At 47.8% G+C, this 15,159-nt stretch overlaps 1 protein-coding gene across 2 annotated transcripts in view; it reads right to left on the reverse strand.

Moving 5' to 3' along the window:
• Nucleotides 1-13,588: 13,588 nt before the first annotated feature.
• hyou1 (hypoxia up-regulated 1) overlaps nucleotides 13,589-15,159 on the reverse strand; it is a 33,055-nt gene continuing 31,484 nt past the window's right edge. For both annotated transcript variants that reach the window (XM_079648430.1, XM_079648429.1), the window contains exon 24: nucleotides 13,589-15,027. In XM_079648430.1, the coding sequence (XP_079504556.1) occupies nucleotides 14,978-15,027 (50 nt within the window). In that variant the 3' untranslated portion in view covers nucleotides 13,589-14,977. The remainder of the gene's footprint in view (nucleotides 15,028-15,159) is intronic.

A 15,159-nucleotide genomic window follows, 5' to 3' on the forward strand; every position in this document is an offset into this window, starting at 1 on the left:
ATGTACACGATTTAAGGGCCTGGCAATCTCAAGTATCCCCGGCATGAACACAGTAGCCTCCGGCAGCAATACCCCTCTCAAGACCCTGGTGAAGACTGTCATGCGTTCCCCAGAAGCCTCCGGCAGCAATATCCCTCTCAAGACCCCGGTTAAGACTGTCATGCGGTCCCCAGAAGCCTCCGGCAGCAATACATCTCTCAAGACCCTGGTGAAGACTGTCATGCGGTCCCCAGAAGCCTCCGGCAGCAATACCCCTCTCAAGACCCTGGTGAAGACTGTCATGCGGTCCCCAGAAGCCTCCGGCAGCAATACCCCTCTCAAGACCCTGGTGAAGACTGTCATGCGGTCCCCAGAAGCCTCCGGCAGCAATACCCCTCTCAAGGCCCCGGCCAAGACTGTCATGCGGTCCCAAGAAGCCTCCGGTAATGAGACCCCTCTCAAGACCCCGGCCAAGACTGTCATGCGGTGCGCAGAAGCCTCCGGTAGTGAGACCCCTCTCAAGACCCCGGCCAAGACTGTCATGCGGTCCCCAGAAGCCTCCAGTAATGAGACCCCTCTCAAGGCCCCGGCCAAGACTGTCATGCGGTCCGCAGAAGCCTCTGGTAGTGAGACCCCTCTCAAGACCCCGGCCAAGACTGTCATGCGGTCCCCAGAAGCCTCCGGTAATGAGACCCCTCTCAAGACCCCGGCCAAGACTGTCATGTGGTCTGAAGAAGCCTCCGTTGGTGAGACCCCTCTCAAGACCCCGGCCAAGACTGTCATGCGGTCCCCAGAAGCCTCCGGTAATGAGACCCCTCTCAAGACCCCGGCCAAGACTGTCATGCGGTCCGCAGAAGCCTCCGGTAGTGAGACCCCTGTATGCCAGAAGACCCGTGCGTCTGTCTACAATAAGCTGAAAGCTAATCTGGCTAAGGACTGGCCCTCTCCCCCAAATCATGTTGCCTAAAAGCATGGAGACGTACATTCAGTACATACAGAGACATACAGAGGTCATTGTGAGGGTGTCGCACCGACAGTAAAACGGAAAGAGAATTGTCTGTCCAAGGTCAACCGGATAAAGAACTTCCTCGTATTCATGGCCCATGGTGTTAACCGGCTGTCAGACTGGCTGTTTCTGAGGCTGTTTATGAGGTGAAGACCCTGCGCTCCAGGCTGAAAAAGGGGCTAAAACCCAGGAAGCAGAGTGCCACTGCTGCTGTGCTTGAGGAAGAGGAAGAATGTATACGATTTAAGGGCCTGACAATCTCAAGTATCCCCGGCATGAACACAGTAGCCTCCGGCAGCAATACCCCTCTCAAGACCCTGGTGAAGACTGTCATGCGTTCCCCAGAAGCCTCCGGCAGCAATACCCCTCTCAAGACCCCGGTTAAGACTGTCATGCGGTCCCCAGAAGCCTCCGGCAGCAATACATCTCTCAAGACCCTGGTGAAGACTGTCATGCGGTCCCCAGAAGCCTCCGGCAGCAATACCCCTCTCAAGGCCCCGGCCAAGACTGTCATGCGGTCCACAGAAGCCTCTGGTAGTGAGACCCCTCTCAAGACCCCGGCCAAGACTGTCATGCGGTCCCCAGAAGCCTCCGGTAATGAGACCCCTCTCAAGACCCCGGCCAAGACTGTCATGTGGTCCGAAGAAGCCTCCGTTGGTGAGACCCCTCTCAAGACCCCGGCCAAGACTGTCATGCGGTCCCCAGAAGCCTCCGGTAATGAGACCCCTCTCAAGACCCCGGCCAAGACTGTCATGCGGTCCGCAGAAGCCTCCGGTAGTGAGACCCCTGTATGCCAGAAGACCCGTGCGTCTGTCTACAATAAGCTGAAAGCTAATCTGGCTAAGGACTGGCCCTCTCCCCCAAATCATGTTGCCTAAAAGCATGGAGACGTACATTCAGTACATACAGAGACATACAGAGGTCATTGTGAGGGTGTCGCACCGACAGTAAAACAGAAAGAGAATTGTCTGTCCAAGGTCAACCGGATAAAGAACTTCCTCGTATTCATGGCCCATGGTGTTAACCGGCTGTCAGACTGGCTGTTTCTAAAAGACACAAAGAGGGTCCGTGGCTGGAGCAAGTATATTTCAATGTTGGGCCGGGCAGTCACAACATCGCTGTTGTTCCTGAAGAATGTGAACCATTTCCTGAGGTACTTGTCTGAGTCAAAGCTCCGGGGTGCAGGCTGACCCAGTCTGATATGACCCACATCATCAGAGAGGTGAAAGCCAACATGAACAAATTGAAAAAGTCTGTCACTGTCCACCAGTTTAAGGTGAAGAGGCACAAGCTGGATCGCCTGCCGAGCCAGGCGGAGCTTCTCGCCGCCGCTGTCGGCATACAACGGACTGTCGGTCTCGCTGTCGGGAGTGGACATTTTTCTCAGGGTGTTGGCTGAATTTCCAGGCCTGATGCTACCCACCTTCTCCGCGCTCACCACCAAGCATGGGGTGGAGCACCACGTCACAACCAATGGTCCCCCAGTCTACGCCAGGGCCCGCAATTGAACCCTTCTAAGCTTGCAGTAGCGAGGGCGGAGTTTTCAACCATGGAACGCTTGGGTATCGGCCTCTCCTCTACACGTCGTTCCCAAGCCGAACGGCGGTTGGCGCCCGTGCAGGGATTACCGCCGCCTCAACGACGCCACGGCACCTGACCGCTACCCGGTGCTGCACATTCAGGACTTTTCAGCACATCTGGCCGGTACGTTGGTGTTTACTAAAGTGGACCTATCGAGTTCCTGCGGATGCCTTTTGGGCTCAAGAACGCCGCTCAAACGTTCCAGCGCCTGATGGATTCGGTGCTGCGGGACCTGCCGTTTGTGTTCGTCTACTTGGACGACATACTCGTCGCCAGCGCTTCAGTGGAAGAGCACCTGTCACACCTCCGAGCCCTTTTCACGAGGCTCAGCCAACACGGGTTGATAAGCAATCCTGCAAAGTGCCAGTTAGGGGTGTTTGACATTGACTTCCTCGGACACCGCGTCACCAAAGGCGGTGCAGCACCCCTGCCGGCAAAGGTTGAGGCTGTCGCGGCGTTTCCTCGCCCACTCACAGCCTGGTCGCTCCGTGAGTTCCTGGGGATGGTGACTTTCTACCACCTTTTCATCGCCCGGGCCGCCCACATTATGCGGCCGCTGTATGAGGCTTTGAAGGGTACGACCCCAATCCACGCGATCGACTGGACGGCGGAAGCTGAGTCTGCTTTTACGGAGGTCAAGACCGCGTTGGCTCAGGCGCCCTGTTGGCGCACCCATCATCCACGGCTCCCATCTCCATTACCACAGACGCATCGGACTACGCAGTTGGTGCGGTGCACGAACAGTGGGTGGAGGGCGCTTGGCAGCCACTCGCCTTTTTCAGCCGTCAGCTGACGCCCAGGGAACGCATGTACAGCGCCTTTGACCGAGAGCTCCTTGGACTCTGGCTGGCCGTGCGGCACTTCTGTTTTTTTGCTGGAAGGCTGTGAATTTAAGGCGTTTGTCGACCACAAGCCGCTCACGTTCGCCATGTCAAAAGTGGCTGAGCCTTGGTCTGCACATCAGCAGCGGCAGCTGTCTTACTTCTCAGAGTTCGCCACAGACATTAAGCACTTGGCTGGCAAAAAAAAACCTGGTTGCAGATTGCCTCTCCAGGGTCGTCATCGGGACCGTCCAGTTGGGCCTGGACTATACCCGCATGGCGACGGACCAGGTCACGGACCCCGGCATACAGAACCTGAAGGAGGACAGCTTGGGGCTGCGCTTGGAATACGTGGTTTTCGGTGACGCAGGCGCTCTCCTGTGCGACGTCTCCACAGGCTTGCCGCGGCCGGTCGTTCCCGCCAGTTGGAGGCGCTCCGTTTTCAAGGCGGTGCACGACCTGTCTCACACCGGCGGTAAACCTTGGTGCGCTTGGTGGCTGCGAAGTTCGTCTGGCGGGGACTTAAAGGGGAGGTGAAGACTTGGGCTGGTGAGTGCAAGGCTTGTCAGCGCGCTAAGGTGCATCGCCACACGAAAGCCCCTTTGGAACGTTTCATGGTGCCGGAGAGGAGGTTTGACCACGTCAACATCAACCTAGTGGGTCCATTGCCCTCCTCTCAGGGTTTTTCCTATCTCCTCACCATGGTGGACAGGACGACCCGTTGGCCGGAGGCGGTTCCTCTCGTGTCGGCGTCGGCGGCTGACATAGCCCGGGCTTTTATTGCGACGTGGGTGTGACGGTTTGGCACCCCCGTCAGACATTTCCTCTGACCGGGGTTCGCAGTTCACGTCTGAGCTCTGGAACGCCGTGGCATGTGGTCTGGGGGTTAAGCTTCACAGGACAACTGCTTATCACCCTCAGGCTAACAGCCTCTGTGAACGTTTCCATCGCTCCATTAAGGCAGCACTCAGAGGAGGACGGAAATTGGGTCGACAAGCTGCCTTGGGTAATGCTGGGCCTGCGGACCACGCCCAAGGAAGATCTGCCGTGTTCCACGGCTGAGATGGTCTACGGTCAGCCACTGAGAGTTCCAGGGGATTTCCTCCCTAACACATCGATTCCCTGGTCAGCTTCAGCACAGCAGGTTTGCCTGCAGGACACCGCCAAGACTTTTGCTCCGATTCCCACTGCCCAACATGGTACTCAGGTGTCCCGGGTTCCCGCGGATCCCGCTCGGCAGAGCACGTTTTCATACGGCACGACGCGCACAGGGGTGCTCTACGGCCTCCTTACGATGGACCTTTCCGTGTTTTGGAGCACGGGGACAAACACCTTGTGGTCGACCTGGGTGGTAAGGCCGAGCGCGTTTCTGTGGACCGGGTGAAGGCGGCCCATTTGGATTTGGGTCAGCCTATGGTGCTGGCACGACCTCCGTGACGGGGCGCCCCCCGGCCTTGATCCCTGTCACTGACTTGAGACCCGTTGTTCCGGTCTCGCCTCTTCCGGAGGCCTCACATGCAGAGGTCGTTTTCCCGACTCCCGTGCTCAGGAGTCGTGGGGGTCGACCTGTCGTTCCGCTCCGCCACGCCGATTTTGTTTATGGGTGAATTCTGGGGGGGCTTGTGTGGTGACACATTATGATACATAATTCACCGTGTGATTAGTGTGTGTTGCAACCCGGACCCGTTAGTAAGGGTACTGGGGTTTGTTTTCATTCATGCCGGCTTATCATACAGAGCAGCACATGTACTTACCTCTTGTCGATTAATGGATAATAAAGTGTGGAAGTCCATTCTGATTACACCGCCTCTGAGTCCCGTTCATCGGCTCTACAATATATAAAACCATGCTCGTATCTATACAACCTATAGGAATGCAAAACGGCGTCAGTTTAAAGTAATTATATCCTTCTGTTTACTGAATCATCACTGTACATCAAGCAAGAATGGGAAAGCATTACACCTACAAAGCTCCAACAATTAGGCCCCGTCCACACAGAAACGATTTCAGTTGTATCCGCTAAAGGTCTTTATCGTATAGACCAGGGGTTTTCAAAGTGTGGGAAGGTGAGCCTCCCCTCAGAGAACATAAGAAAAGCCGCGCCCGCTGACGACCGGCCGTTCTGTGATTCTCCAGAACACACAGATGGCCAGTCCGCCCCTGCCAGGACCAGTCCATGAAAATCCTAGCTTCAAATAATCGTGGTCATACTTCCTCAGTTTTCTGCCAGACGCTGTCTCCTCTCTCACTTCAATAAAAATCGATCCATGTTGCCGCTCGCATAAAGTTAGCTGAAGTTAGCTAGATTGAACTGTTTCTCGTTATTTTTTTCTCACGCTGCGCCTCCCTTGAAGCTCTCTGGCTCCCCCGGGGAGGCACGCCTGACACTTTGAAGACCGCTGGTATAGACGGTTCGTCCACACAACGCCGAAACGGAGCAGCGGCTTCGGAGCCCGAAACCGAGAGACTTTGAAACCGGCTCCCAAAGTGGGTCTGTCTGGAGACGACACGCTTGCAGCTCTGTGTATACGGCCTATACCAGGGGTATTCAACTAAAATTCAACGAGTTCCAGTTAGAGAAAATCTCCCCATGCAAAGTCTGGAGCTTCAAAATGTCTAACTTGCTTTATGAATTAGTGTGATATATATTGAAGTAGCCTGTAGATCAGTGCTTGAATTGCACCGGCACTTCTGATTTGTACCCATGTGGTAAGGTGCCGGTACTCAGTAAAATGCCGGTACTCAGCCGCCGGCCGCCGGCGGCACGTCATGACTGCCCGGACGGACCATCGGGAGGACCGGGAGGTTTCCCAATGGCCTGGCCTGTTAAGTGGCCTGCTGGCCTGAGGAATTTTTTTGTATACGTATGTATTGTGAACGCAACGCTGCGCAAATGTGGGCCTGACTCTGCCTCACAGAGGGTGACTGGCTGTCTACATGATGTGGCCTGCCGACATGGCCACTTTCATACAGATCATACTAATGCCCTCGATTGGTCTCTGTGTGTCATTCAAGCTCGGGAGGGTGTGTGTTAGTGTATGTGTGGCGCGAGCGAGCGAGAAAACGCGCGCACCGGTTACGTGTATTGTTTTTAGCATCTGGTGCTAGCTAGCTGCGCTAACGGATATAAGAGCTGTTTCAACAACAAGGTGGAGGAGAGTCCTCTGCTGTCAGACTGAGAGGCTGATAACTACAGCTCAGGTGAGGTAAAGGACTCTCAGTGTTAACCCTAACCCTGTCTGTTATCTCAGTGGGTCTCAAACGGTTCGGTCACCATTTATGTAAACACATATTTCCATTTGAGGGGGTAGTGATTGGTAAAATATGCATGAATAATAAAAATAAAATGTTAACTAGGTGAACAAAGGTAAGATAAACTTGTTGAGAGCTAAAACTAGTCTTTGCTGCTGCCTCAAAGAGGAGCAGGGGGGAGAGGAGGGAGACAGGAGGCTGATTCAGGAGCACAGACACACTCATAACTATAAATGAACCAAAAACAAATAAATAAACAAGTTTCAATTCTTTTTTCATATTGGATATGGTATGTTATTGGTTATGGCTATGTACTTGTGATTTTATGATTGTTTAAATGTATACAGTTCTATTTCATATGGGTATAGTGTCTTTATTTCCCCCTGAAAGTGCACCAGATTGATGCATTTAAGTCCAACATTTAAAAAACAATCTTACCGGGGGAGCATGCCCCCGGACCCCCCTGTAGAATTTAAGGTCCACCCCCACTTAAAATATATTCACATGAATAGGTTCCTAAATAGATTTGCACATTTTTTTCTGGAGATTCTCCTGCCAGGAGTTTAAATCTGGGCTGAAATGGTGTCAGGACCATTCTCATACACACATGCAGGTGCTCATTGGTTAGCCTCGGTTAGCCTGCGCTGGAACGATATTTATTTTGTGTGACCTCAGATCTGACTTGAGAGGGAATGTTTGGTCAAACACTTTGTGTTTTGTCTCATAGTGGCATTTTGACACTTTTAATGAGCGCCACAGTCTCTGAACAAATGAGACACACTGGTTCTGTGCTCCCAGTGGGCGGGATGAACATGAATGAGTCCGTCCACTCGGGGTTAAAAGCTCTGTTCTCACTGTCCACTTTCCTCTTCTTGGAGAGCGCCATGTGTAATTATTTGTCTCTCCCTGTCTGCCGCTAACACGCCTGTTTACTCTCCTCTCCGCTTCTCTCCCTGTATCGCTAATTATTCTCTTCACACTTTCCTCTCCGCTTCTCTCTGCCGCGCTCTCGTCTCTTCTTCTGTGTTTCTCGCCCTGTATCGCTCACTCCTCTCTTTCGCCCCCTGTGGGCGGTGGTTAAAATAGAATCGCCCCGTCAAAAGTGAAATCCCCTATTAATGTATTGATTATAGGTCTGGGTCCGTATAGGTCGGTGACTGGGTCCGGATCCGGACTGCGGTCCGCCTGTTGCCGACCACTGCACCTATACGATCTTTTCCTGAATCGATGATGCCATAGCCTTTCCAGCTCACCCCGCATCATTGCTGATGCGTTTTGCCAACAACAACAGCGGCGGATCACAGGGTTGCGTTCGTGCTCCGGACGCTACTGACCATGATACAGATTTTAGTGCAAAATCTACAGCTGTTTGTTTATGCGTTATGCCCATGCTCGGGGGGGTCTTATTCGCTGCTTTTGGTGTATTTTGTGGCGGAAGTACAGGGCCACTTACAGGACCGGCATATGTACTACAGCGTCTCCAGCGGTTTCGTTTGGACGGAAACATTTCTTGAGCCGATTCCGTGTGGACGGGAGACTTTTTGGAAATCGACTTCGGTTCGAAATCGGTTTTGTCTCAGTGTGGACGGGGCCTTATTGTCCTCATTGAGTGTTGTTAGAGGGAAGGTGATGCAACACACTGGTAACATGCCTCTGTCCCAGCGTTTTTGGAACATAAAACATTTGTGAATATTTGCCAAAAAAACTAATGTTGATCAGTTTGAACATTACATAATAGTCTTTGTACTTCATTGGAATTGGGCTTGATAAGCCTGTTTTAAATGTTACATTTGTTATGCAAGTTGGTCTCCAAGAAGGAGGGACAAGAGAAAATTGCCATTTTAGTGGGGGGCTCGAGAACGCTTTTATTTTTTCTAAGGACAAGCATATCTAACACACCAACAGTGTATGTTTTAGCATTTTGGGCATGGATTTTATGAAATTGAATAGGTGTGAAAGAAAACTTCCTCCAATTCTGGAATTACATGTAATGCTCAGTCCCCCCCCCCAAGGGGCTCATCAGACTGTGCTGGCGGTTTCAGTCGGAGCCGGCGTGGCCTCCTGCTGGTGGCCCTCATCGTTTACACTAGGATGCACAGCTCCACCAGCAGCTCCACCAGGACCACTCTGTGCCCCCAGCACTGACCCTGCAGTGGGCTCCACTAAACCATGTGAGCATTTTTGTGTGAGTGTAAAAAAGTGTCAGATTTTTAGATAAATATTAGTATATTACACAATACAAGTTCCCTGAAATACTTCTAAGAAAAGGAGAAATGCAGAAAATTGCATCTTGTAATCTTTTTAATAAACCTTATTGCTTCCGTTTATCTTGGAATAAGAAGATTAACAGAACAAAATAATATATTCTGATCATATAAATGGTATATGCACTCATAACATGATATAGCCTTTCACACTGCTTCAGGCTTTGTATTCCATGTATATTAAGATAGGTGGTAATGGTACTATAGCAGTGTTAGGTATTGTAGCTCATACAGGGTATATGCAGAAATCCTGAGGTCAAATTTAATACCTTTTAAGACCTTTTGTAAGACCCTTGCCATACATTTTAAGACCTCATCGCAACTTTGAGTTCTAACCGGTTATATTGGCGACACACTTTACCTCACATTGACTATATTGATTGTAAGATAGCACAACTAAACAGAGTGCAGACAGACTACTGAAGCCTCCTCTCCACATGAACTTCAGCCCTGGCACATAGGACGATGCTCTGACGTCAACACCCTCACACATTTGTCATATGTTTACAAAAAACGATATATGTTAAGACTTTTCTCGTTCTTAATATAGACTATATTATGGTCAATATGTGTTGACTTTACTTTAAAATAGCAGATCTCTGTGACCGGATATAGTTTGGCTTAAACCCCGGCCCCACGAGGACGCATACGGTAAAACGCATACGCAAGCGCAAAAAAGTATTCTGTTCACACTAGGGATGTGCATCTCCATCACTGAGGCCGATGCGATGCGCATCTCGATACGTTACCACGATACGATACATTAACGATACCTTTGAAACACCAGGCGATGCGATAAGATACGATTCACCCCTGTTGCGATACAGTTCGATACGATTTGATTCAACATTATGCGATTCGGGGCGATACGATGCGATTCAACACGATGCAAAAATAATGATACTTCAATATGGTACGACAGAGGATTTTTGTTTTATTCCTTATATGCAGCAAATCATACATTAACAAAAAAGTGCTTTACATATTTGGTACTGCACATCCCATCATGCCGTTTATTTTTTTACCTTTAAAAGCTCTCCAGAGTACAATTGTATAACACCTCACAGTTAAACAATGTAAGGATGCATTAGTCATGATTAACAATGTGCAAATAACAGCTACCATAGAGCAATGCCCATACAGCTGCCAGCCTGATGTGCTTAACACTCAGAGGCTAACACACCAGTGAGCAGAAAGCATTGGTTTCTATCTGAACAATAAAGAAAACAAATAACCTTTCACAAACAGGTATTTCATAACTGCTTACAGTAAGGAAGACATTTAAATTATTATTGGCCGTCACAGGCTGCTGTAAGCTAAACACCTCTCTCTGACAGAACACCTCACTGAGTGATTTAACTCATATGTCTCACTTTCAGGTTTCTCTTTTCAGCCGCAGACCCCATGTCGCCTCTTTATGTGCGTCGCTAAGTTCCTCGTACTACTTGTGTACTTTAAAGCGGCTCGGCATCGTTAACAATTTGCGAGTGATTTTTCAAGTTGACCGTCTGTAGTAATAGTGCCGCGCACATATACCATCAGGACGTTACTGATGGGGTGCGGCTGCGGAGTGATACTGTGTGTATGCAAGTCCGCATCTAGGACGGATCTATGTATCATGGCTGTAGACCTGTTAAGTAATAAAGATACCTCATACAAAGGTCTACGGATACCTTATTACTCTCCATGACCTGCGGTCAACTATATAGCATAAATGACTATTACACCGTCTTTCTTGAACAATCCGAAGTGTTGCCAAACGTTTGATTTGTAGGTATTTTTCGCAGTGCTGTGTTTCTCTTTCTCCTCAACTTCCGTGTGTGTTGATAACTGAGACTCTCGTTCTCCGTAGTGGCGAAGCAAATATCAAAGATCGTCTCTGCTGAACGTTGACAAGATAAGGGGATTTTATATGAATGAATCGGTTTTTTACCGATGCAAAGACGCTACGCAATCGATGCATCGCGAGTTCAACCCAAACTGTAGCCGATGTGCACTCTTTCAACCGGTGCACTCGCATCTTGAACGTTTATGCCGGTGCACCGATGCGAATCGGTGAATCTTAACATCTCTAGTTCACACGCATTCGATTCATTAATGTGTCCGTTCACACTAGACCGCTGGAAATGCTGGAAACGATGTAGTACATATGCCAGGCCTGTAAGTGGCGCTGCTGCCGCCACAAAATACACCAAAAGCAGCGAAGAAGACCCCGGAGCTTGGTTGCCACGGTTGCCCTTCTATTTATTCTCCGCGGTGGACGGCGTGTTATCCTGCTGTATATCTCTCAGGTAGTCCACCAGCAGATGAAAAACACCCACCTCTCCGCCTCTTCCAAGGGACGAGGGAACCGTGCGGCAGAGTTTCCGTTAAAAAAATGTTCCGCCGGTCAACATGTCCGTTAAAGTTTAAATCTTCCGTACAAAATTAGAAAAGTGCCGATCAGAGGTCTTCTTTGTTAATTATTGAGCTATAAAAAGATTGATAACAACTCTGTTCTCTGTATAATAATATTTAATAAACGGTGCCTGCCTCTCTTTTCCTCCCCCTCTTCTGACAGCCCAGCAGCAGCAGGAGACGTGGGGAGATGGAGGCGGGCTATTTTATCGTTATCAGAAAATGATCATATAGGGCTTGCACACGGAGCCGTTTGACCCCAAGAGCGTTGCGTATGTCGGTCTACCCACCTTGGGACTCCCCCTCCCCCCCCCCCCCCCCCTCCACAGAGCGGAGCAAGGCAACGAAACTTAAAATAAGAAGCGGCATTTTACGGTGCGCTATGCATGGGGCCGCCTTGAGGGGGTTTCCCGACATGTCGTTTCAGTCAATTAAAGGGTGTTTCATGTTGTCGTTGCTGTGGGACTTCTTCATACCTTGGAAAATGCCGTTTAATACTTTTTAATAGCCTTAATTTTCGCTAAATTGATTTATCAACTTTTAATACTTTTTAAGACCCCGCGGACACCCTGTCATATTCAGTTTTTTGAACACATATCCATTAAAGGTTCTGTTTGTTGCTGTATGCAGTTATTTATGGGTATGTTGTGTGTTTCCTACAAACCTTTCAGAAGATGTCACAATACTGATGAATAAAACAGTACTGGTATATTTTCATAAAGTTAATTATTTGGTGAACTCCTGGAAGCTCCACTCTCCAGTACTTTAGGGCAACATCGAGACCAGTTTATTTTCTGTTCCAAGGTATTTATAATACTTATTCAATCAATGTTTGTTTTGATGTGTTGATACAGCTTCATACTAACAGTTTGGACAGTGCTAACGTGTCATTTAGTTTAACCTGTTAGGCCCCAAGCCTGTTTTTCAGGTTTCAGGCTCGAAAATGACATTCCCAGAACAAATTACCATATCTTCCCTTCTAAAAGGGTTAAATTAATAATCTTTTTTCTCAAAGTAATGATAAACATGTGAGTTGGATGTAGAAAAGTCAGAATCAATATAGATGTTTTTTATTTTAAAGAAAATTCAGATTGAACATGGTAAAAAACTGTAAATTATACAGTCCGTCCAAAAGATATTTTGTACTTATAGTGATAACTAAACTTGGATGATGGGTTAGTAGACTAAAAGCTTTAGGAATCCAAAGTACGACATATAATAAGTACCCTGTATTAAGATTGATGCAAAACAAGTGATATTTGACCTTTTTAGACAGATTCAGCAAAAAAAAAACTCTTCTGGGGCCCTTTGGGTGGATTTTCCACATCTCTGGCCCCCCTTGTTCGATTTTGACATCTCTTTCTGACTGTTAGAGCCAATAGAATCGAAGGGAAATAGTCCCGCACACACTCATGTAAAAAAGAAAAAAGGTGGCGTCTCTGCGCATGCTAGCTTGCATCAGAGGGTAGAAATATCCCTGCTCTGATATAAAGCAACTGAAAAGCTGTTTTATTGCTTATGGATTATCAGAACATTTCAAAGGGGACACAGCCACATTGGATATTAACCTATGGATTAACTACAGTTTTTATCGTTTTAATGCCATTGAAGTTTAGACCAGACAAAGACGAAGGTAAACCATGTTAGCGTTGTGGGCTACCTAGCGCCACTTGTTTTGATGTACGTTTTTGTTGATAACGTCACAAGTTTGCATCTTTCAGTGTTGAGGTGGGCACCGTTAGATTCTGTATCTCCTTGCGATCATAAACGATGTGTTGGATGTGCACCTAGGATAAGTAATAAGGGAGCTAGGAGTGATTATCGGTGCAGTAATAGGTTAGCATTTTTCGCTCAGGGGTCATTTAGATGCTTCTTATGAGACTTGTGTTTTGTTTTGGTAAAAATGGTTTGTATCATCAGTTAGCTGAGATTATTCCCGTTAATCTGGTATAAGACATTAATAGGTTCTTAAATATTAAGATCCCCTGAGACACAGTCAATCTGGCGGGGACCTTGGGGCTTAAGAGGTTAAATGCATTCAATGCAGAGGGATTCCTTTAACCTTTCAAACTATTTCCCAATATTTTTAGCTACGAGGCAGATTTACAAAATATGAAACACTACAAAGGTCAGGACTGATCTGATTTTAAAACATTTTTGGCTCTGTCAGTAGAAATCCAATCAACTACTAAGAGAGCAAAAATAATAAAGTTTGCTTTCTGATCTATGTACTAGCCACCATCAATAACCGTTTCAATCGATAAGCCAATTACATCATACACTAAGAATTAAAAACAAAAAGAGTTTTTTATTAACAGTTTAGAAAGACAACATTGTTTGCATCTTCCATCCTTGACTTTGTTTTCTACAGTTCTCCCCTTCAAATAATCGACAGTGCAACAAACAGTCCCCCCCCTCAAAACGTTCCAGCGGAAAACAGCGACAACATCTGCACCACAGGGCATGTCCAGGTAAAGATACAAATGACCCCCCCTCCCTCTAAATTGTTTAGCAGCTTATGAAATGTTAAAGATGGAGTGCCCACTGTGCCTGGCACACAATCAACGTTTCAGTTGGATCAGAAAGAACTCAGCCGCACCAGCAGAAAGATGGCACACATATAAGTGTATTACACATACAGGAGCAGCTGGGGGGGCAACAAGTGCTGCCTGATGGACGCAAACGGTCTGAACCTTGCACATTAAAGGAGAGGTTATCATGAATGTATTCAGACACTAATTGGGAAAATAACAAGCTCTGAATGAGCTGCAGGGGGCATTATATCTGAATGAGCTGCAGGGGGCAGTAGATCTGCCACCATCAGTAGTTCTGCTTTTAAACACGGAGGTCCACCATATGTTAATAGACGAGGCAGTTATACCTACATGTTATACCTAGTTTACATGGTCATAGAATTGAGTCTCTTAATTGACAGCCACTCTTTAGCCCAGTTGGTAAATATATTATGACCTCCTATATTATACCATTAAACCATGAATATTTATGACAGATTCTTTAACCAAATGAAAATTCAACTGACTTTACTACCACATAGTTTTAAATATACTGTAAGTGATTACAGTATAAATGGTACAAATACATCTATAACTTATTTGGCCAAATTCTGGTTTGGAGAAAAAACATAAATTCTAAAGGACTATTAAGCAGCAGCTTAATAGTCAGTGATCACCACCACTCGGACTTGGAAAGAGCAGCTGCAGCTTTTAGACCAATACTAACCTCCCAGCTACAGAAACAAAATCAGTGCAGAGGACAAAGTAGGACAGGAAGTGTCCATTGAGGACAGACCAGAGAATACACACACTTGGCCTGTCAAATGTCCGGATGGTCTCAACACGGCCCAGCACGGCCTCATCTCCTCTCCATCAGCAGTTTGCTGGATGTGAGGTGGTGCTTTGGAGCTGCATCTGGGCTTTATTTTGGTTGTGCTGCTTCTTGGTGTTTGAGTGACGGTAGCTTATAGAATCCATGAGATGGAGGAGATGAGAGTACAGAAGAAGAAGGGGACAAGCTGAGTGGTCTCCAATCCTTATCTTCCAGCGGTTCAATAAACAAGGACAAAAGGACAAAATTAAACAAAAAACAAACAGAGTGAGAAGGAACGTGAACATTTATACACTATCAATAAATAAAGTGATTTTTCCCAGTTCCAGCTGTTATAATTCATCCTCTATGTGCTTCTCAGGCTGGGTCTTCTCTGTTGCTCCTGGAAATGAGAAGAGAGAGGGAAACATGAATACTGTGTTGGATTACATCAACTCACTTCAAGTGCTGGGTAACTCGAGCGCATGTTTGCGGATTCAATAAGACACACACAAAAAGCTGTTGCCATGGTGAA

Source organism: Notothenia rossii (assembly GCF_949606895.1).
Source record: "Notothenia rossii genome assembly, chromosome: 9".
In the NCBI taxonomy this organism is placed as follows: Eukaryota; Metazoa; Chordata; class Actinopteri; order Perciformes; family Nototheniidae; genus Notothenia; species Notothenia rossii.